General features: G+C 35.4%; 1 protein-coding gene across 18 annotated transcripts in view; it reads right to left on the reverse strand.

Annotated features, from left to right (window-relative positions):
- The window catches only part of WDSUB1 (WD repeat, sterile alpha motif and U-box domain containing 1), a 55,691-nt gene that overhangs the window by 16,002 nt on the left and 14,504 nt on the right, over positions 1-25,185 (reverse strand). For 9 of the 18 annotated variants that reach the window (XM_023622985.2, XM_005601513.4, XM_023622981.2 and 6 more), the window contains 5 exons: positions 18,412-18,445; positions 16,390-16,430; positions 16,177-16,283; positions 15,276-15,455; positions 6,600-6,740 (listed from right to left, as the gene is read on the reverse strand). In XM_023622985.2, the coding sequence (XP_023478753.1) occupies positions 6,600-6,740; positions 15,276-15,455; positions 16,177-16,283; positions 16,390-16,430; positions 18,412-18,445 (503 nt within the window). The remainder of the gene's footprint in view (positions 1-6,599; positions 6,741-15,275; positions 15,456-16,176; positions 16,284-16,389; positions 16,431-18,411; positions 18,446-25,185) is intronic. The other 9 variants (XM_070241088.1, XM_070241085.1, XM_070241089.1 and 6 more) reach the window with 1 other exon arrangement.

A 25,185-nucleotide genomic window follows, 5' to 3' on the forward strand; every position in this document is an offset into this window, starting at 1 on the left:
GGCTTTGCTTGGCTCCTAGTGACTGAAAAAAGTTAGATACTATTATTAACAATAATAATACTGTTATCCTTCTTGTAATTATGGTGGGGAAGGGCTCTATAGAGAAGGCCTCACTAGAGAGAAGGCAGATCTGAAGGATGACTAAGAATTTATCAGATGGAGACAAGGGCGGAAGAGCATCACAGGTTTCTGTTCATCCTTGATGTATAGTTTTAAATATACCATCATAAATAATAGGTATTTAAACTGACTAAAAGTTAGCCAACGAATTCTTTCTATATTCTGGTTCAAGATTCAGATTTACAAATGTTGGAGAGGTTGTGGAGAGAATGGAACCCTCATACACTGCTGGTGGGAATGCAAACTGGTGCAGCCATCATGGAAAACAGTATGGAGATTCCTCAAAAAATTAATAATAGAACTACCATACGATCCAGCCATTCCACTACTGGGTATCTATCCAAAGAGCTTGAAGTCAGCCATTCCAAAAGTCCTATGCACCCCAATGTTCATTGCAGCATTATTTACAATAGCCAAGACATGGAAGCAACCTAAGTGCCCATCAACTGATGAATGGATAAAGAAGATGTGGTATATATATACAATGGAATACTACTCAGCTGCAAAACAGAACAAAATCATCCCATTTGCAACAACATGGATGGACCTTGAGGGAATTATATTAAGTGAAATAAGCCAGTTAGAGAAGGATAATCTCTGTATGACTCCACTCATATGAGGAATTTAAAAATGCGGACAAAGAGAACAGATTAGTGGATACCAGGGGAAAGGTGGGGTGGGGGGTGGGCACAAAGGGTGAAATGGTGCACCTGCAACACGAATGACAAACATTAATGTACAACTGAAATCACACAAGATTGTAATCTATCATTAACTCAATAAAAAAAAAAGATTCAGATGTAACTCAAGATTTCATTGATTTCATCATGTTTTTTTTAAAGAGGGTGCACAGCAGAATATATATTAAAACAGTGGTTGTCAAAGTGTGGTCAGCAAGATGATAAATTATTTTCATAAAAAAAGAAATACAACTGTCTATTTGCAGATGACATGATCATGTATGAAGAAAGTTAAAGGATCTGAAAAAAAAAAAGCTATTACTACTAATAAACTAAGCAAGGTCACAGAACACAAAATCAATTGCGAAATACCAAGCAATGAAGAATTAGAAACTGAAATTTTAAAAACTAGTATTTAGAGTCACAAAAATATGAAATATCTAAGGATAACATTAGCAAAATATATGCAAAACCTTCACACTGAAAGACAAAGCACTGCTGAGAGAACGTAGAAGACCTAAATAAATGGAGAGCTCTGTCATGTTTATGGACTGAAGCTGTCGATTCCAAACTGATCTACAGATTAAACACCATCCCAACCAAAATCCTGGCAAGCTTTTACACTGAAAAACTACAAAACACTGCTGAAAGAAATAAAAGAAGACACACATAAATGGAAAGGTATCCTGTGTTCATGGATTGGAAGCGTTAATATTTTTTAAATGTCCATACTACCCAAAATGATCTACAGATTCAGTGGAATCTCTATTAAAATCCCCATGGCATTTTTTTCCAGAAATAGAAAAATCCATATTAAAATTCATATAGAATCTCAAAGGACCTTAAAAAGCCAAAACAATTCTAAGAAAGAACAAAGACTGAGGCTTCACACTTGCTGATTTCAAAACATATTGCAAAGCTACAGTAACCAAAATAGTGTGGTACTGGCACAAAGACAAACATATACACCAATGGAATGGAAGAGAGAGCCCAGAAATAAACCCTCACAAATGTGGTCAAATGATCTTCAGCAAGGGTGCCAAGACTACACAATGGCACTGTTGGTGGGAATGTAAAATGGTGCAGCCACAATGGAAAACAGTATGGAAGTTCCTCAAAAAATTAAAAATAGAATTACCATGTAATCCAGCAATTCCACTTCTGGGTATAAATCCAAAAGAATTGAAAACAGGATCTCAAAGAGATATCTGTACACCCATGTTCATTGCAGCATTATTCACAGTAGCCAAGAGGTGGAAGCAACCCAAGTGTCCATCAACAGAAGAATGGATAAACAAAATGTGGTATATACATACAATGGAATATTATACAGCCTTAAAAAAGAAGGAAATCCTGCCATTTGCAACAACCTGGATGAACTTTGAGGACATTATGCTGAGTGAAATAAGCCAGTCACAAAAAGACAATTACTGTATGATTCCACTTGTATGAGGTATCTAAAACTGTCAGACTCATGGAAACAAAGTAGACTGTGGGTACCACGCACTGGAGAGAGGAGGAAATGGGGAGTTGTTCAACGGATGTAGAATTTCAGTTTTACAAGATGAACAAGTTCTAGAGAGCTGTTGCACAACAATGTGCATACAGTTAACACTACTGTACACTTAAAAATGGTTAAAATGTAAATTTTACTTTTTTTTTTTTTTTTTACCATATATACACAAAAAAACCCTGGCACACTTTTCTGTAGAAACTGAGAAAGTGATTCTAAAATCTATATGGAAACATGCTAAGGACCAAGAATAGCTAAAACAGTTTTGAAAAAGAACTAAGATGATTTACACTACCTGACTTCAGGACTTACTGTAAAGCTACAGTAATCAAGGCACTGAGGTAACTAGTACAAGGACAAACATAAAGATCAAGAGAACATCACAGAAAGTCTAGAAATGCACCAATGATATAGCGTATACAGACTCAGTTGATTTTCAACAAAAGTGCCAAGATAATTCAATGGGAAAAGATTTCTCAATAAATGCTGCTGGAACAATTGGATATCCATTTAGGAAAAGAAGAAATGTTCACTCTTATCTCACATGTGAAATAAATCATAGACCTAGGGGCCTGCCTAGTGGCACAGTGGTTAAGTGCGAATGTTCCACTTTGGCAGCCCGGGGTAATATCTGAAGGGACACTTTACAAAAGAAGATATATGAATGGATAATAAGCACATGAAAAGATGCTCAACGTCACTAGTCATCAGAAAAGGCACATTAAAAGTACAATGAGATACCACTTCACACTCACTAGGGTGGCAAAAATTAAAAGACTAACAATACCAAGTGTTGGGAAGAACTTGGAGAAACTGGAATTTTCAGTTGGGAACTTAAATGTACAACCACTCTGAGTAACAGTTTGGCAGTCCCTTTAAAGTTAAACATTCACTTACTATACAACACAGTAATTCTACTCCTGAATATTTAACCAAGAGAAATGAAACATGTCCAGACAAAGACATGTACATGAATGTTATAAAAGCGTCATTCATAATAGCCAAAAAGTGGAAAAGACCTAAAAGTTTGCTAACAGGTTAATAGATAAACAAGTTATGGTATGGAACCCTACTCAGCAATCTGAAGGAATGAATTACTGATACAAGATAAATGAACAAGATAAATGAATCCAAAGCATTCTGCTGAGCCAAAGAAGCCAGACACAAGAGTATATCCTGAATTATTCCATTTATATCAAATTCTAGAAAAGGCAAGTATAATCTACAGTGCCAAAAAGCAGATCAGTGGTTATGTAAGGCCAGGGGTGGAGGAGGACTGATTGTAAAGGGCATGAGAGAACTTTCTGGGCTGTGATAATATTATCTTGATTGTGATGGTGGATGCACAGGTATACACATTTTAAAAACCTGACCTAACATCCATGCCCGCCTTCCTCTATTTTATATGTGGGACGCCTGCCACAGCATGGATTGATAAGCTGTGCATAGGTCCATGCCCAAGATCCAAACCAGCAAAGCCTGGGCTGCAAATGTGGAGCGTGTGAACTTAACTGCTGCACCACTGGGCCAGTGCCTACAATAACTTTTAATAAATTAACTGCCATTTCTGCTTAACCTAATTCGAGTTCAGTTTCTTTCAACTGCAAACAAGCTTCCTAATACAACACACCAAAGCCAAAAATATACAGCCATTGCTACACTCATAGATAATTTCATAGCTGGAATAAAAACAGCTGACGTTTACTGAGTGCTTATTATGTGCAAGTGCTCTTTTAAGTACCTAACATGCATTAACTCATTTGATCCTTACAAGAATCCCATGAGGTAAATACTAGCATCCCATTTTGTACATGAAGAAAATAAGGCACAGAGAGGTTATATAGCCTCCCACAAGGTAACTCAGCTAATAAGTAATGAAACAGATTCAGACTCAGACAGACTGGTTCATCAGTGCATTTGCTCAACTACTAAGCCATGCTGCCTCCCATAAGTATCTTTTGTATTAAATAATGAAAACTAAAAATAAAAGAACTAAACTTGAATTAAATGCTTATAAGAAAATTATAAATGGCTAAAAACATTAAAAAGTGCTCAAACTCAATATTATACAAAGAAATGCAAACTGAGATTACTTTTCACATTTTAGATTGAGAAAGATTAAAAGATTGCTAATATCCAGTACAGGCAAGAATGTGGGAAATACGGACCCCCTATATTGCTGAAAGGGCAATTTGTCAGTATCTGTCAGTAATTTCACCTTTAAGTAATTTATCCTACAGAAACATTCACATTAAGATTGCAACAATTAATTTATACGACGCTTACTGCTGTAGTTTATAATGGCAAAAAACCAACAGGGAATGAAATAAATTATAGGATACAGACACAACTGAGTATTAGGCAGCCTCTAAAAATATAAAGTAGGGGGCTAGCCCTGTGGCATAGTGGTTAAGTTCGCATGCTTCGCTTTGGCAGCCAGAGTTTGCGGGTTCGGATCCCGGGCACAGACGTACACACCACTCATCAAGCCATGCTGTGGTGGTGTCCCACATACAAAATAGAGGAAGATTGGCACAAAAGTTAGCCCAGTGACAATCTTCCTCAAGCAAAAAGAGGAAGATTGGCAACAGATTTTAGCTCAGGGCCAATCTTCCTCACCAAAGAAAAAGAGAGAGAGAATAAAGTAGATAACATGATGCCTTCTTCTCTCCCTGGGAACTAAAGAAAAATTAAAGCAGCATTTACTGATGACTATGACTTAGAAAGCAAATGTCCATAGACAATTTCAGCAAAAAAAAGGCATGATACAGAACAGTATAAAGTCTATAAACACAGTTTTGTAAAAAATATCTTGATTCTATTGGTATTAAAAATGTGATATTTAAGAATACACAGAGAAAAATATCTAGAATTATAATTAGTTCTTGCCTTTGGGAGCAGAAAGATGAGATGACTCACTTTATACACCTTTGTTTTGATTGAAAAATTCTCCCACAGTGAAGATATATTATATTACAATTAAAAGAGGAAATTTATAAAAAATACAAACATATGTTATTGGTTCAATAATATCTCAAAGCAAATATAAAATGCCAAATGTGAGAGCTAAGCATTCTTTAAAAGAAAAGATGTTTACAGTTGTATGAATGAAAAATGCTCCTGCCTACAAAAGTTCACAGCAAGCAGAGACAATTACATTAAAATGATATTAACAAAAAAAGACTATATGATTGGTTCCACTAGTCATGTTGACATAGCATGCAAGGTCAGTATTTAAGCCCCTCATATAAGTTAATTATCAAAGAAGATGAATAAATATTTTACACCCAAGCATATTTAAATGGCAAATTGCCATGCAGAAAAATTTATTGCCTCCCTGGCAATGTAAGAAATAAAGTTTCAAACAACTATTAAACTCACAAAAATAGAGTTATAAAATTCAATGATCACAAAACAGGGACACTTAAATATACTGCTGATAGCACTCTAAACCTTTTTTCTAGGAAACGATCTAATAACAAGTCTAACAAAAACTATCAAAATTGTTCTTAATGTCCATAAACTATTCCCTGATTGGTTCATTCTGCTTTGGGGCACACATGCCATGAAATGCCCCTAAGTAATGTTTAACAACAGAAAGAAAGGAGTGCTAAGATATCAGTGCAATGCTATTTACAACATAAAGATTTGCAAACATACATACACCAAATCCCAGAAGAGTCAAACAAAATGTAGCATAGAGCCACAATGGAATAAAGATATTAAAACTGAAAATTATGTAGACTACGTCAATATTCAGAAATGTACATAATAAAATTTTACACCAAAATAAAAAAAGACAATGTAATATGGAGTCACTGATCACAACTATGTAAAGTATGTATGTGTTTATTGACAAAGATTAGAAATTAATATGGAATGATGCAACTTTATAATCTTTAACTTCTTACTTTCTGTAAGGTTGTTTCAATTTATGATAGCAACAAAATAAACATAAAAGATCTCAACAATCTATCTTAAAAAACAATACTTTAACTTTACATTCTAGTAACTAAATACTTCGCAAGTTTACGTAAAACTTGTAAAACGTATTCCTTTTGTCTCTAATCTTATCCAAACTTAATCCATCCAATTTTATGCATTAAGAAACACAGTGTTGAAATCTAATGAGTTTTTAAAAAGAACAAGAAACCAGAAACTACTTATGAGAAATAAGACATGTTTTGAAAACTTTCCACATTTAAATAAACTTCTGTGAACTGCCTACATTATTTACTCACTTAGCACACAATAAGCCCTGAAACTCAGAAGAGCATCACACATACCTGATGCGATGACAGGCTCCTTCATAAGTTCCCGAGTTATTGGACATATAAATTCATCAGGAACTCCTGAAGAAAGGGTTTTCACCTTTGTCCTCAGCTCTTCAATTTTCCTCAGAACCTTACTACGCAGCCCTAGAGATTCTGAAAAGAAATTATTCTGTTAGGGCTGGGGACCTTCTGGTAACCTTTATGTAAATCTTTAGCAAATAGAGAAAGATTTTATCTACTACAACCAAAAATCTTCAGACATACCGTTTTACCACATGGAACTGTTGTCTTTAGAAATTTTTAATGAATCTTTGTAGTATCGAATACTGTGCGGTTAAAGTAAATCAGCGACTAATAGAGAGGTTACTCTAAACAACCTTAGATTCCGACTTTTCCTCAAGAATCTCAGATTGCCAAACACCAACGTACTAACCAAAATCAGAAAAGGCTCATTACCACTGGTTAATTTATTCAGACAACAAACAATTTCCTAAAAATCATTTTTAAAGATGCTCAGTTCAATAATGTAAAAATTCCATCTTATATTTTTAAACTTTATGAAATCGGATACAGTATTTGCTGATTCTTGTATGAAACACAATCACAAAAAAAGCTCATCTATTTGTCCAAGACTGTACACGCGTTTCATTCATTTATATTGTTACTTTTAACTTTTAAAAATTATCTTAATTTTTAATTTCAGGAAGTTTAGTATAATTAATTTTAGGAAGTTTAGTGTTATTACCTGTTTACACTTTTAGAACTAGCTGACAGTTCTACTTTTGATGGAGGTTTTTGGGGGTGGGGTGAATAGAAGAAAAAAAAAATCACATTTCAGAATGCCTCATAGTTCCCATAAAAAGCCAAATCAGGGGCCGGCCCCGTGGCCAAATGGTTTAGTTCGTGCGCTCTGCTGCGGCGGCCCAGGGTTTCGCTGGTTCGGATCCTGGGCACGGACATGTCATGGCTCATCAGGCCATGCTGAGGCGGCGTCCCACGGGCCACAACTAGAAGGACCCACAACTAAAGTATACAGCTATGTACTGGGGGGATTGGGGGAGAAAAAGAAGAAGAAGAAGAAGAAGAAGAAGAAGAAGAAAAAGCCAAATCAGCTTTCTTTCTGCTGGGAGGTAATTCTCCATAGGGTTGGTAGGCATCTTAGGACACTTTTGTCTCGGCAAAAGGATGTTTGCAAACACCCCTGGAGCTAGAGATAGCATCTCCCTCCCAGAGGGCAGATTTGTTTCCTGACAAGTACAAAGACAATGCCTTCCTCTTGGGCTAGTTTGCTAGCTGTCCTCTTATAAGAAGGGGAGTTTCGTGAGCTTAGGGTTCCTCAGCTATGACCCAACCACAAATTGCCCCCACAAGACTTAAGGGGAATGGGGAACCAATTTGAACATAAAGCTCAAGCTGCCTGCTGCGTCATGAGGTTAAATCTATTCGGACTCGTTGACCACATCTGTGGAAGTATGGCAAGTCAAGCCGGCAGCTGCCTGCCCCTCAGGGACTGCTTCACTGCTTTCCTATCACCTCTTTCCTATGTAATTCACCAAAACCAAATTGAGGATTCTTAAAAGAATCTTTTAAAAGCACCACAACATGGTTCATAATTAGACAGTAGCCATCTCATTTAAAGGGACAATTACACAACATATAATGAAAAGGACATAGAAGCATTTAATATACTGAAAAATATACATATATTTCCCTGTCAAAAATATTACACATACGTGCTAATAATTAGAATGTTTATAATATTTATAGTAGAGAATACAGAAAACCTACTTCAAAATGCCCAGACTAGAAAAGGTTAAATTGAGTGTGATCCTTGTCCAATTTTGATGTCATTTAAAAATGGATTCAGATTGCTTTGCCCTCAGGGAAGCAGTTACCAAATCATATCCATAGAGCTTAGCCAGAAACAAACATCTCCTTATAACTGGGGATTGGGAGTGAGTGTTATTAAACTTAACTGCTCACAAAGAAAGGACCCTTACCAGCTGATGGCTAGTAAACCCTCAGTATGGGTAATAGGTAATTCTGGCTATATTTACTATAACCCTGAAGAGGTACGTGGTCCCTATAAAATGACAAGTTAAATAGGCCACTAGCTCCTGTACCCTCTTCCCCAGCCCCTACTCAACTCTGGAAATGCTATATAATTGAGAATTGATAGAGTCTAAACACAAATAACCATCAAAAATACAAAACGGGGGCCGGCCCCATGGCCAAGTGATTACAGTTCTGTGTGATCCCCTTCAGCGGCCTGGGTTCACAGGTTCAGATCCCGGGTGCAGACCTACTCCACTTGTCAGCCATGCTGTGGAGGCATCCCACATACAAAACAGAGGAAGACTGGCAGAGACGTTAGCTCAGGGGTAATCTTCCTCACCAAAAAAATTAAAAAACATACAAATCTCTGAAAACCCCTACGGAAACAGAGGTAACCAGGTTCCAGAGTGGGAGATGGGAGAGGACAGCTTACGGCACAGATCTACATACACGAATGGAAGAGAGACCTTTCTACTTTCTTCACTCTCTCCAGCTCTGTCCTGTAAGTACGGTTGCCAAAGCAGCAACGCCAGCATCAACTGGAGCAGAACAAGACAGCGCTATAGCCTAGACCTGACAAGCACAGCCCAACAGGCTGGATACTGAATCACCTCTCCACTGCCCTCAGAGAACAACAGAACCAAAAGTTTATTTCTTAAGGGGAAAAAAGTACTTTCTATTTTGAAAAATAAATTTTACAAAAACCACCAAACTTCTGACTAGAATGATTAAGAGAAAAACAGTAAAGATATAAAAACTATAGTAGGAAAGAAAAGGGACACACAACTATAGGTATGGTAGGAACTGTTAAAACAATTTTGAGAGGATGGTAGTAGGAGCATTTTAGTTTTTTAATTTCTCTGAATCCCCACATAAAAACAGAGCAACTAACTAGATAGCAAAATCAAATGCCACCAACATTTCCAACAAAACAAGGCAGCTAGGAATCCTTATGACCCCACAATATAAGTGGGTGAGGAGAAACCACGCCATCCATAAGACCCATGGCTGACATCTGTGGAAGGAAGCAACAGGACATCCGATGGGCCTGAAGAAAGGAGACCCCAAAATGCCCAACAAGTACTCACTGGAAAGTAGGGTGGGCCAGTTTAAGACCAGCAGCTGAACTGGAAGGGTTATGCGCACTCCAGTAGCAGGTCAGTGCACAAGCCCATAATAATTAGATTTGAAGGGACTGTTTCACTTTAATCATGTATAAAGAAAAAAACGGTAGGTGTTCTATTACTTAATGATATGATGCTGGGCAACAAGTGAAAAACTACATAAAGGTGCATTACTAGGAATTGAGACATGAAACTCAAAATCTGAGGATGTTAAAAGAGGCGATGTACAAAGTTTGAAAAAGTATTTTATACAGTAATTTGGTATTATAATTTTTAGATTATAAAATGACAAAAATATCTCATGTGCTTTCATGGTTTCTTGGAAAGACAAGAGCAAAAGGAAGAGGGAACCCTTTGAAAAAATCTCATTTCCAATTAGGAATATATGATTGATAATTATTTAATATAAGTGCAAGGACTGACATGATATACAATAGTTCCTAGGCATTTGTCATTCCAACTTTCTACTGTTATATCATCTACAGCAATTCCCAATTCTAAGATAGGGAGCAATTTGCAATACTCCTGACACCTAGATATAAACCGAGGCCAACATGCCGATGAAAGTCACATGCCTAGTTAGAGGACTTACTGCTTGCCTCGTATCACACCTCAGTGAGACTTTCTTGCTCCTCACCTTTCATCCTTTCTGCCTTCTGAATGAAATATTAAATACTATAGTAGAGTTCACAAATTCATGGATTCACAAATGTCTTAGGACCTATCTCTCTCAGTGCCAAGGATCTTTTGTACCTTGTACAAGAATCTCTGTCTGGACATTCCTCATGAAAATGTAGTACTGGATATAAGGAGTTATTTCCTACCTAAAACTATATCTGTTCTACCACTGGTTTTCATTAACATGATCCTAGAAAAGGTCTATTATCCTGGGTTAAAGCACTAGATTCCAACAGATATTCCAGTCTACATAAAGTGCCTTTGTTTGTTCACAAAAGGCTCATTGAGAAAAGTTTTGATAGACTGCGTAATTCCTTAAAAATAATTTTTTTAACTGTCAAACATAATAGACATAACACTTTGGTTTCTAACATTCCAATGTACTTTACTGCATAATATAATCAATTTCGTCCATATGATGAATGTTAAACAAATTCATATTTATTCACAGTCACATAGGAACTATTTTAACAGTTGTACCAAAAAAGCAAATGCAAGTAAGATAGCTATGCACTGAAAGAGTAAAATTCATTCATACACTCAACAATTTGCCTCCTAACACATTTTTTTCTAGAACCAATTTCAATTCTCTATTACTCCGATTTATTGTTTTGAGGAAGTCTGCTTTCCTTAAAAGTCAAGACTAAGAGAAATTCACTGTAGCTTAAAATAGCACCTGTAGAAGATTAAAGTTAGCCTCTTGATCCTTTTATAATCTTGCAAAAACTTTAAAATACTTTAGAATGTGAAAAAAATAATGCCCTAGTCTATTTATTTACTAATTTATTCTGTGTTGAATTTGCTAACTTTCCAAATCTTAAACACAAACACAAAGTAGAGTCCCGATTTACTAGAGAACGTGCAACATTTCTGTCTCCACTCATAATAATGCTTTTCCTCATTCAGCTATTAGACCACCACAGGACTTATTTAAATTACATTTCAATCTTGGCTCGGGCCTGCTTGTTTCAAAACCTATTTCACTGAACTTTAAAATGACTGTAATTACTAAACCTGACACCCATCCTTCAAAAACTATTTCAGGCCATTAATTGAATCCTGTAAGAATTTCTTATTCTTTATTTATCTAGCTATCAGAATAGAATTCTATTCCTCTTATTTTTACTATGTTTCTCTTACATATTTTCAAACATCCTTGGTTGAAATCTGAAATTATTATTTTACATTGTCAAGTGCTTCTGTGTGATAAAGTACTGTTAGTATTTATTGTGAGAGAATAATGAGAAAATCAACTAATGAAGATGCCAAATTCATGAGAACTTTAAAAGAAAACCTACATTCTATTACCTACTTTCAGGAGAAAAAAGTAAATTATAATGGAAATTAAGTCATTAGATATACAAAAATAACTTTCACAGCATGGCCTGAATACAAAACTATCTAGCCCTAAGTATTTTCACAAAATCATCATTCTGTTAACTTCTTAAAAGGCCATAAGCTTCCAAGAGATTTAAATAGCTTCACATATTATGTTTAATATATAAGGAAAATATAACACTATACTTTAAAATGGTTTTCTATAACAAATATTTTTTTATTTGAGTCTTCATAACAATAAATCTCACTACGGATATCCTATTTCCTAAGTTTTCTGGTTAATTAAGATTTTACAAAGCATATTGATAATAGTGTCTGGTTATTATGTTTACTATTATTTATGTTTATTATTTGATTATATTAATGTATGTTTATTAATAACATACATTATTGTTATCTATGTTATTCGAGTGCCATGCTCTAACAAACATAAGAGACTTCAAACTGTTTTTGATAAGGATCTAGTATCCAGAATACATAAACAACTCTTACAACTCAACAACAAAAAGGCAAGTCAATTTAAAAAGGGCAAAGGATCTGAATAAACATTTCTCCAAAGAAGATAGATAAATGGCCAAGAAGCACTTAAAAAGATGCTCCATATCATTAGGTAAACGCAAATCAAAACCACAGTGAAATACCACTTCATATCTACTAGGATGTCTGTAATCAAGAAGACAGGTAATAAGTGTTAACAAAGACATAAAGAAATTAGAAAACTCAAACATTGCTGGTGGGAATGTAAAATGGTACAACTGCTTTGAAAAACAGTCTGGCAGTTCCTCAAAATGTTAAATGTAGAGTTATTCTACTCATAATTATATACCCAAGAAAAATGAAAACACGTTCACACAAAAACTCACACATATATGTTCATGGCAGCATTATTGATGATAGTAGGCGAAAAATGGAAACAACACAAATGTCCATCAACTGCTGAATGAATGAATAAATGAATAACAAAATGTAGTATAGCCATACAATGGAATACTATTCAGCCATAAAAAGGAATGCAGTACTTACACATAGAAAAACATGGATGAACCTTGAAAGCATTGTTAATAAAAGAACCCAATACAAAAGGCCACATATTGTACAGTTCTACTTATAAAACCCCATAGAGATAGAAAGTGTATTAGTGGTTGCCAGAAGCCAGGGAGAGGAGAGAAGGGCATTCTTTTAGGGAGATAAAAATGTTCTGAAATAGGATAGTCATGATGGCTGTATGACTCTATGAATAAACTAAAAACCACTGAATTTGACACTTAAAAAATGACTTGTACATTGAAAATTACAAAGCATCGTTGAAAGAAATTAATACCTGAATAAACAGAAAAACATCCTGTGCTTATGGACTGGAAGATTCAATACTAAGATGACAATAATCCCCAAACTGATCTACAGATCAATACATTCCCTATCAAAATCAAGTGGCTGTGTTTTGCAAAAACTGATAAATTGATCCTAAAATTCATATGGAAATACAAGGAACCCAGAACAGCAAAACCAACCTTGGGTGGGGATGGGTGATGGAGGGCACATTTTTCAATTTTAAAACTTACTACAAAGCTATAGTAATTAAGACAGTGTGGAACTAGCAGAAAGATAGACAAACATATCAATGAAATATAATTGAGAATCCAGAAATAAACCCTCAAATTTATGATCAACTGATCCACAAGGGTGCCAAGACAATTCAAAGGAGAAAGAATAGTCTTTTCAACAAATGGTGCCGGGACAACTGGATATCCACATCTGAGAGTATTAAGCTAGACTCTTACCTCACACCGTATAAAAATTAAGTCAAAACTGGTTACACAGAAAATGTGAGAGGTAAAACTATAAAAGTCATAAAAGAAAACACAGATGTATATCTTTGAGACTTGGGATTAGGCAATGGTTTCTCAGATATGACACCTACAGCACAAGTAACAACAGGGAAAAAAAACCAGATAAACTGGACTCCATCAAAATTTAAAACTTTTGTGCATCAAAGGATACTATCAAGAAGGTGTAAAGATAACCCACAGAATGGGAGAAAATATTTACAAATCATCTATCTGATAAAAGTCTAGTATCCAAGTTTATATAAACAACAGAAAAAAGACAAATAACCCAATTTTTTAAATGGGCAAAGGATCTGAATCAACATTTCTCCAAACAATATATACAAATGGCCAACAAGCACATGAACAGATGTTCAACATCACTAGTCATCAGAGAAATGCATATCAAAACCACAAGGAGGGGCCACTCCAGTGGCATACTGGTAAAGTTTGGTGTGCTCCATTTCAGAAGCCCAGGTTTGCAGGTTCAGATCTCGAGTGTGGACCTACACCACTCAACAGCTGTGCTGTGGCGGCAACCCACATAGGAAGTGGAGGAAGACTGGCACAGATGTTAGCTCAGAGTTAATCTTCGTCAAGCAAAATACGAGGAAGACTGGCAACAGATGTTAGCTTAGGGCTCATCTTCCTTAAGCAAAATAAGAGGAAAATTGGCAATAGACGTTAGTTCAGGGCTAATCTTCCTCAGGGGAAAAAAAAAAACTACCCACAATGAGAAACCACTAGGATGGCTATAATTTAAAAAGCAAACAAGTGTTGAGGATGTGGAGAAACTGGAATTCTCACACACTGCTGGTGAGAACGTAAAACAGCACAGCTGCCTGGGAAAATAGTCTGGCAGTTCCTCAAAGGCTAGCACAGAGTTACCATATGACCCACCAATTCCACTCCTAATTATACACCCAAGAAAACTGGAAATAGATGCCCACACAAAAACTTGTACATGAGTGTTCACATCAGCATTATTTATAGCAGCTAAAAAATGGAAACAAGCTAAATTCAGTCAACTGATGAATAGATAAGCAAAAAGTGATAAAATCATACAATGGAATATTATTCAGTTGTAAAAATAAATGAAGTACTAATATGTGACACAACATGGATGAACCTTGAAAACTTGCTAAGTAAAAGAGGCCCGACACAAAAGGCCATATATTGTATGATTCCATTTGTATGAAACATCAAGAATAGGCAAATTCTTAGAGACAGAAAGTAGATCAGTGACTGCCAGGGGCTAGAGAGAAAGGGAATAAGGAGTGGCTGCTAATGCTCATGGGGTTTCTTTTTGAGAAAAATGTTCTGGAATTATATAGTGGTGATTTACCACTCTGTGAATATACTAAAAATCACTGCAATGTGCACTTATAAAAGGATGAGTTTTATCATATGTGAATTATATCTCAATTTAAAAAATATATGTTTTGAAAATTACAGTTACATGGTCGCTTTAGTTACCTAAAGAAATGCTATGTAACATTTCCTTTCCATAATCTAATAAAAATATACGGTCCTTCTGTGCGAAGATATATACCAGCTTACTTACTAGGTTAGAATATTAAGAGGAAACCATTAATGCAACTAAAACCAATCTCAGAGTACATTATTAAAAATTGTTTTTAAGACTGCCTATGTTGCACTAATCTTACCAATTTTCAAATCATCAGCCAGACTTTCTTTTGTAAGATTCAACAGTTCTCTTCCATCAATGTTATTCATTTTGAAGAGACCAGTAAGGTCTTCTAAACCTTGTGCACAGAGCCATGTTGAGACGTCGTCCTCTGACCAATCTTCAATAAACTGCTTCGGCTGATCTTCTGTGCTCCCTGCTTAAAAAACAAACAAACAAAAAAACCCACACAAAAAGGCAAGTGAAATAAACAAAAGAAAAAGTATTTCCTTTATAAACATTCTCACTTTGAATTAAAAAGTAAATGAAATTTTTTAAAATCTGTGTTTTACTACTTTAACATCCTTTAAAGAAATTTCAAAAAATCAAATACTATGCACCATTTAATACTACTTTAAATACTGCTCTTTTGGTGCTTTTTATTTTTCACTCCGGAAGAACAATTTTTCTTTATTATATAAAATTCATGTCAGCAAAAGTATTCTATTTGCTCTATCATCTGCTTATCAGCACCACTATTTGGTTAATTCTGACACTGATAAAAATAAAATGCCTAAATTATGTGGCAACATTGCTTGATGAGGCCAAAAATAAAACCAACAAAATAAAACAATAATTTCTATTTTGTTCCCAGGCTATATTTATCTGAAAAATTAGTACAGAGTATAAATAGCGAGCTTACAAAGCCATGGGAGATGTGATAAACCTGAATGTGCGCCAAAAGCATTTACCAACAGTTTTAACATAGGTCAACTACTTTAAGACTCGCTTTTCTGAAATTACTTTTAAATTACATTAAACTTGGATGTATACTTCATAGTGAGAAAAGCAATGTGAATAATTTGTCAAAAAAATTACTGAATTTCTGATTTTAATGGTGAATGCAGTTGAACAGGGTTAAATACGATGTCCTTACTAACCTTGGCAAAGTGCTTCCGGGTCAAATTGCCAGATGTTCACTGTTTTGTCCATTGAACCAGTAGCAAGTAAAAGGATATTGGGTGCAAAGGCACATGTTGTGACATACCTAGTTAATAAAAACAACAATTAGGTATCCTCAGGCTATTTTTTTAAATTACATTAATTTTAATTATATTTAATTTTAATTATATTAATAGAGAGAAAGTTCAGACCTGGTGTGCTGAGTCAACGTGTAAAGTATATTCTCAGTATTCTGAAAAACAAGAGAAACAGCTTTAGATTTACTCAGGCAAGAGTAAAGTTACAGATAAAAACTCATTTGACATAAATGGCTAAGTGAACTGTAATTATTATTATTAGTCACTAATACATGTTGAAACTTTACCCAATGAATGGAGCATAACATCTATAACTGAGAATATTATCAGATACTTGTTTCACTCTTTCTCAATTATCAGCACTATTATCTACGGACCACCTTCCTAGAAATCTTTAGTATAACAGACTCTCAGCTTTTGCCGATTCATTTGAACTTACTAACAGTAACCTAAATGTCTATTACATGAAATAATTTGTATTTTTCCTACGACATTTGACTTGTAGCCATTGCAGGACCAGCAAATAGAAATTAGGCACTTAGATTTTGAGTACACTTAGCTGGCCATCCAGCATCTATATGTATTTAATTGAGACTCATATACATATTTTATGGAGAAAATTTAATGTTATAGCTGTTTTTGTGAATGTAAAATTTTCTGAAAATTTCATCAGAAATATTAAGGTTCTACTTCACCTAGTTTGAGTATTGTTTCACATTTCCTGCCAGAACTCTCAATGATTTGAACTTCTGTGTGGAGGACTAGTTTAGATTCCTTGCTTGAACCACTACACTTTGATAATTTACATATCCATTTCATTTGCTGGCATAGCTACAGCCTGAACTCAATCATTATAAGGCTCCATTCATGGCGAGCCAGCCTGGTGGTGCAGTGATTAAGTTCACATGCTCTGCTTTTGCAGCCTGGGGTTTGCTGGTTTGGATCCTGGGCATGGACCTACAGGCTGCTCATCAACCCATGCTGTGGCAGTGTCCCACACAGAAGAACGAGAAGGACTTACAACTAGGATATACAACTAGGTACTGGGGCTTTGGGGAGGGAAAAAAAAGGGGGGAGGGGAAGAATGGCAACAGATGTTAGGGTAGAGCCAATCTTCCTCACCAAAAAAAAAAAGTCTCCAGTCAACATGGATTTCTCTTGGAGAATATTTTTGTCAACTACATCTTCACTATACAGTCATATGTCACTTAATGACTGGGATACATTCAGAGAAATGAGTTGTCAGGCGATTTTGTCGTTGAGCAAACATTATAGAGTCTACTTATACACACCTAAATGGTATAGCCTACTACACACCTAGGCTATATGATACTAATCTTTTTTTTTTTTAAAGATTTGTTTTTCCTTTTTCTCCCCAAAGTCCCCCAGTACATAGTTGTATATTCTTCGTTGTGGGTCCTTCTAGTTGTGGCATGTGGGACGCTGCCTCAGCGTGGTTTGATGAGCAGTGCCATGTCCACGCCCAGGATCCGAACACTGGGCCGCCTGCAGCAGAGTGAGTGAACTTAAGCACTCGGCCACGGGGCCAGCCCCTATATGATACTAATCTTATGGGACCACTGTTATATATGCAGTCCATGGTTGACCAAAACATCACTATGCAGCACATGACTATATGTAAAACATCCATTTTTCTTCATATTCATGCAACTCAGCCTTTATTCACATGGATCTACCAAAAACTCCCATTTTCTAAATCCATAATAACCTACTCTTCCTTATACTAGTCCCTAAATCCAGCCAGGACTCTAACCACCACTTTCAACTATACCCTCCCCAAACCCTGGGGTAAACATTCATTCTTTGCTATTATGGAAAATTGGTGTAAAAGTTTAAGAATAAGGATTTAAAGTAATTTTTTGGATACCGGTGCTCTTTAATTCTGTATTTTCTTTGATCAGATTAAACATCTGTCCATCTTAAAATCACAAAACCAGTATCTCACTTGCACAACTATTTTAGCATTTCTGAAAATGTATGTTATACTCTTGGGCACCCTAAACAGAAAAAATGTATACATTTTTTTCATCTTGCCTAACTAAACTTGAAGTTCAGTAGCCTAATAAATAAACAAAATTTACACAGATCACACACACAAGATTTTTAAATACTTACAGTATCATACACTATCACAGACTTATCCACTGATCTTTAAAAGAAAAAGGAAATTTATGGGTGAACAGTTCCATAAAAACCAAGTACAGCATTTATGTAATTAGTATTTTTAAATCATTCTAACAACTTTTTTAGAAAAGACCGAAATATTGATATACATTTAGATGCAGTATCTTTTTGTTCACATGTATAAACTTTTATTCAAAAAACTACATGCCATATATGAAATATATCAGAAAATTATGAACTTTATTAAACACTAGCATGTGCTATTTATACTATATAGCTACAAACAGAATAAGGATTTGTGATGTATAAATAAGACACAATCCCTATCAAGTCAGTAACTGAAAGGGAAAAATAATACAAGGAAAAGCTATTACTTGCTACTTGGTTTTTGTTTCAGATAGCATTGTTCTCTGTCGTCAATATGGCTGTGCCTTAATTACTAATCTACCGATATATATATACACGCATATACACACATCTTGATTGTGACTCATTTTTGAAAATTGTAATTCTAAACTTGATAGGGACTCTACATGGTTTCTTTTAATGGTATAAAAATTAAAAACCACCATCTGGGATTATTCTAATGATGAAAAAAATCATCATACCAAAAAAATGTAATACTATAACAAAACACATAATTAAAAACAATAGATAAATATGCCTCTACATGATATATTCCCCCTTTGGAAATAGTCTTTTTTGGATATTTCCCCATTTGGAAATGTTGCAAGGCAAGAAAACATATGAACAATACAAGTGTTACTTACTACCTTCTGTACAACTTGAATAATATTTGCACTTATTCCTAAAACGTAGCTGATTACAGTCTGACCACAGGAGTCATACCTACTGGGAGGCTTAAAATTCCTTTAAATAAGACTTAAAATTCCTTGTTTAGTTGGCTATCCAGTGTTGATGACGAATTTTGACTGCAGAATCTTTGTCATAAATTCAAAATAGGAATTATTCTTTAAACATCCAAATATAAAATAAAATACAAGAAAATGGGAGGGCTATAAATGCATTCAGAATGTCAAAAAAGAGTTATAGCATTAAATGTTAAATTCCATCCAAAAAAAAATGAGAAATTATATTAGCAGCTAACATTATTTGAGCATGTATATGCTAGACATCATTTATAAACCACTCTTATTTAGTCTTAAATTCCTCAAGGTACAAGGTATTATTACTGGAATATCTAAAATTCTTAGGGAAAACGCTATTATTACTTCTGAGCATCTTAAAAAAGAAAAGTAAAAGGAAATTCCATCTTCTGAGACTACCACTACTGCAATTAAAACTAACTCATCCTAACGATGTATCACTTGAGAAGCTGGATCATCATTAGTAATCTTCGTGAGCTTTGTGCTGGGAAGACAGAAATTAGGGCAACAAGAAAAAGTCTACATATGGAAATAGCAAGCAATAAGGCCAAAAATGCAGACTAGAACAAAAATACAAAGTACCCTGAGTGCCTGCCCAAGAAATTTAGACAGTCTTGTAGGCAACAGATAGGGAGCCATGAAAGCAATGGAATAGGAAGGCAATGGAACAGGTTCACTTGCTGATGAGGTATAGGAATGAATTTGAGGAGCAAAAGACCAAACAAGAAGAACTCTTAATTAAGAGTCCATTGAATCCAAGCAAGAATGGAGATTATGGACAGAGACCTGCAGACTCTGGAGAGAAAAAGGATTTTCAACACATTTTCCTATAGCCTCCAATTTGACTAATAGGGATTGAAAGGAAGATGCAACAGGATTTGATGACTGATTAGATTTTGAAGGAAGGAAATTAGGATTAGGGAAAAATAACAGTTTTTGATATTTGAGATATGAGTTTCAAAGTCCAGGAGATAAAAGAATCACTGTAAATAGACACAAAATAAAATACTCTGTAACTACTGAAACAATATAAAATCTCAAACTATTCCCTAAATTGAACCTCAACCAACATCACACAAAAAATCCAACTGTTTGCTGCCCTGGTTGTACATTTCCTGCCTGCTTTATATAACTCCTCCTCTAACTTTTCTGTATCCCCATTCCAACCCATCTGCCCTGTCACCCTAACCCCACTTTTCCTTAAGAAGGAGGCCTTAGTATTCAAGCCTTTTGATAATCTGTTTCTGCAGTTTTGTGGCACTCTAAAACCTCAACTCTACTCACTCAAGAATAGACGAGAAACATGTCAATTATATCTAGACAACTACTAGACAAGAGCAACAACACAGACAGTTGTGTGCTTGATATGGGAGAGAGTATAATCATAGGCTGAAGGGAGATCAGTGACATTATAGTGACATTGTACAGCCATCCATGTCAGAATTCACCCACAGCATATTAATCCAAACTAGCTTTATACAATGGCCAAAAAACTAATCAAATAAAACTATCAACAACTATTTCTTTAGGTCAAGTACGTTCCCAAGGTTTAAAGATTTATTTTACACACAAGCATTTTTATTTTAAACATATCTATGTTTCTTCCCATTCAGAAAGTATTTGCAGTCTCTTACAAAGATGGAGCAAAAACAAGATAAAAATCATGTGAGGTGGGGCCAGCCTGTTGTTGTGGTGGTTAGGTTTGCATGCTCTACTTCGGTAGCCCAGGGTTCGTGGGTTCAGACCCCAGGTGCAGACCTACACACTGCTCATGAAGCCATGTGATGGCATCCCATATACAAAATAGAGGAAAACTGGCACAGATGTTAGCTCAGGGCCAATCTTCCTCACCAAAAAAAAAGTGAAGAAACTGATGAGGAAGAGAACATAAGGATGAGGTGGGGAGAGGAATGAAGGTTAAGATTAGTATACAAAATATATGTCATAAAATCCAGCCTACATTGCTAACGGAGGACTGCAAATTTGGTTCCGAGCTTCTTCAACAGCAATTCAAAAAAGGAAACAATCTGTTACACAATTTAAGATAGAAACACAAACCCAATGCTTGGAAAAGAGACATCAATTCCTTAAACTGAGACGTGAAAGAACTATTTCCTCCAAGGTCTTTATAGAGAGGATGCTGGGAACCAAGTCCTCAACAACTCTTCTTGAATGAACATGGTTTCAAACAGCTGTTTTGTAACAACCCTCAGTATAGGCCAACAGCTAAAAGTTAATTTAGAAAAAGCAGAAATCAGACAATGAGAGGGTAAAATGGCATGTTATACGACTGCCCAATGTTCTGGATTACATACAAAATAATATGCATTATTATAATATACATAATATTTAATAAACATGCATTGAGCAATTATTATGCCCCAAATCTAAGTAATAAATGCTTTGCCTGCATTTTCTTATTTAATCTTCATAACAATCTAATGAGGAATGTGTTACTATTTTCCCCATTTTATAATTCAGAAAAGTGAAGCTGAGAGGAGATGGAACTGGAACTTGTTAAGGTCATACAGCTAGTAAGTGGTAGGGCTGAGATTAAAACTCAGTTCTATGTGATTCTAAAACCCACGTTTTTGGCTTTTACACTTCCTAGAACATCATCCCCAGGAACACATTAAAATTAAAATTGATTCATAATGGGCCATGGCATAACTACCCTGGTAGTTATAGCCTAAAGAAGATGGCACGGCTATTCGAACTTCACTAAAGCTTTCAGAAGACATAAAATTTCAAGCAATGCAACATCTGATAACCCTCCATGATAAACAAATTGCAACACGTACTTTTAAGGCTACTTAAATGAACTGACTTGTTCCATAGGATTGTCAACAATGTTGTAGAAACAGGAAAAAAAAAAAAAAGATGGTTTGAGTTTTGGAAGGGTGAGCGTAAGTCTTCTTATGCTAGTCATTACTGAGCGAGAGGTTGTTTGTTAAAGCCACTCCTAATTTATGACAATGGAACTTGAACGTCCACATGCATGAAACAGAAAAAATATAAACAGGCATCTTGCTGGGAAGAGGGGGGACACTTCCCATCCCTCCTGGAGTGAGATTCCTGGCCTCTCTTCGTTCTCTCCTGCTTAGCAGAAAAGGAAGGACAGATGACTGGAAAGTCTGGCGGCAGACGCTAAGCCACGTGGCGCAGTCCCTTCTGGATTTTCCTGTTTCCAATCTGCCCCTGCAGGGCAAGTCTGCGGCAGTCCGTGCTGTCCAAGAGCACGTGAGCAAGTCAGCTGCAGATTTATAGTCTGTTACCCAGACTGTCTATCCTATATTTCTCTCTCATTGGTTTTCAACTCAAGAAAAGAGGGTGTTACTTCTTGAACTCTTAAAACTCTAACAACAATGGGCATTTTTAAACTAGTTTCCAAGGAATCCTAACTACTAGTACTGAGAACTTATGGAAGGAGACAGCCTCTATTTGAATTATAAAGACTGACCCTTCCTGCTTGAATAGAAGCTAATACATACAATGTTCATTTTATCTGGTTGGATCAGGAGAAGTGGAGTGGAACTGAGGACAAATTCTGCTAAGCAGCTAGAAGAAAGTTATTAGAGGAGAGACGTGGAGAAAGATGAAGGGGAAAAGTTCCTACATATTTTGCTCCATGATGTGTGATGTCATCATAACTCTGAAAGCTAATGGAATGTGTGAAGCATACATGAGAATCAATGTATCTTCCGCTAACCCAGATACTGAAGAGATTTTCAAAAATTTAAAATACTGCCCCTCTTCTATTTTTTTATTTTTCCTAAGAAAAAATGTTGTTAATATGCAATGAGTTCATTCTTGTTTTTAAATGAATTAAAAATGTTTTAGCATTTTCTCAGTTTTATTTTCTGTAAATAGCGATATATATAACCATATAAGCAAAAGCTCTTTGGAGTCCCCAATAACTTTTAAGAGTGTCAAAGAATCCTAAGACCAAAAAGTATGAGAACCTCTGACCTAAATCGTGATTCCATTTCTTTACTTCAGCATTAGCACTCATCTGGTATAGCTAGGCAATGTCTATTAGAATGCTTTAAAAGTTTCAGTAGTTCTCTTAAATCCATCACCTCTACCACTTATTCTTACAGCCTCAATTCCCCTTTCTCCTCTTTATATTTACCACACATTTTAATCTAGCCAAGAATTTCCTGCCACCTGGAATGGCCTTTTAGTTGCCCAATCCTCCCCTATCTGCGTCTATAAATTCTGTACCGCCTTTTACATGGTCACCCATATCTATGCCCTATACAACTTCCTTAGCAGACTTCTCACCTACAATCCCATTCTGCTGTCAATTCATTTTTCCTGTCTAGCCTCTTATTTTCAGATATCTTTTATTCTACACACTTTTTCCCCACTGTCTCCCTCTTTCTCATATGTATCTACTGTACCTTACCAATGACTTTTAGTCACAAATGAAATCTCTCTATCATTGACCAATTAACTTATTTATCGACTCATCAAATATGGTTCAAACATGTCTCTCAATTCTCCTAAAAAACTAAATGTTTATATTTCACCAACTTACATTTCCAACTCATTCACTTGCCTGTATATTTATCCAAATAAACTAAAAATATTCAGAAGACTATCTGAATGCGACCTAGAGCAACACTGTACACCAAAAAGTATTTAATAATGTAAACCTCCATTTATCCAGAATGAAGGAAAAGGAACATTCCAGTTAATATAATATGTTAGTTAATTAAGATGCACATATATACAAGAAACAAGACATTATAATGCTATAAAATGACCTTAACACAAAAACTATATTGAGTATCACTTAGCACTTCTTCCATGATTCAGAGGGTAAGCATATCAGGATCTTTCAGCGTTATTAGGTTATCACCATGAACATCAACTATCAGGACAGAGAATTAAAACATTTTCAAGGGCACAAACATTGTCTTATACTTCCTTTTATATGCCCTATTGCCACCAGCAGAGAGGTGGACACATAAGAGAGCCATAAATATTTGCTGAATTTCATATAAACATTTTGTTGATTAACCTCTCAAGAGTGAAATGCACAAAATGTCCCCCAAAACAAGAGAAGGAAATCCAACTTTCTCTGTTTAAACTTTCCACTGATTTCAATTCTAGGTAAAAAAAGAATTACTATAAATGCTTTTTGATGATGAACTATTTTCATCTCTTGAAATAAAAGAGTCATATCTAATAGAATGGCTACATTGCTAATTATTTTGCTGATTATTTGGGAAGGATTGAAGCATATGGGGAAAAGAACTATCAGGCTTAGTCCAGAACATTTTAAGTGGAAGTCAGGAGCCTAAATATCTCAGCTGGGGCCAAAGGTGCTGTGAAGAGCCATGAATGTGGGTTTGAATGCTATAGCCTGTGATATCAGACAGGAAAGTTTTAGAAATCCAATGGCAGGAAGGAGAAAACATACCAAAGTATTCAAAAGGAGAATATAAAGGAACTGAATCATGTTACTGTGTCCCAAACAAACTGCTTTACAGAATAAAGCTTTGAAAAATAAAAGCTAAGATTAAAATTTTCGAGAGAACTAGAAATCACAAAAAGTGACACAGTGGACCTGAAAAAAAGCCAAATAGAAATTCTAGAACTGAAAAATAAAATAAAAATTAAGGACTCATCAGTAGACCAGTTTAATAGCACATTAAATAAAGCTGAAGAGACTATCAGTAAAAGGGAAACCATTCAGAACGAAGCAAAGGAAATAGAAGAATGAAAAATAGAAAAGAAACATAAAGTTCACAGTGAGAAGGTATAATTTGCATTTAACTGGAGTCCTAGATTTAGAGAAGAGGAAAAAAACGGACAGAGGCAGCATCTGAAGAGATAATGAATAAGAATTTCCACTAAACTGATAAACTAT

Source organism: Equus caballus, chromosome 18 (assembly GCF_041296265.1).
Source record: "Equus caballus isolate H_3958 breed thoroughbred chromosome 18, TB-T2T, whole genome shotgun sequence".
NCBI lineage: Eukaryota > Metazoa > Chordata > Mammalia > Perissodactyla > Equidae > Equus > Equus caballus.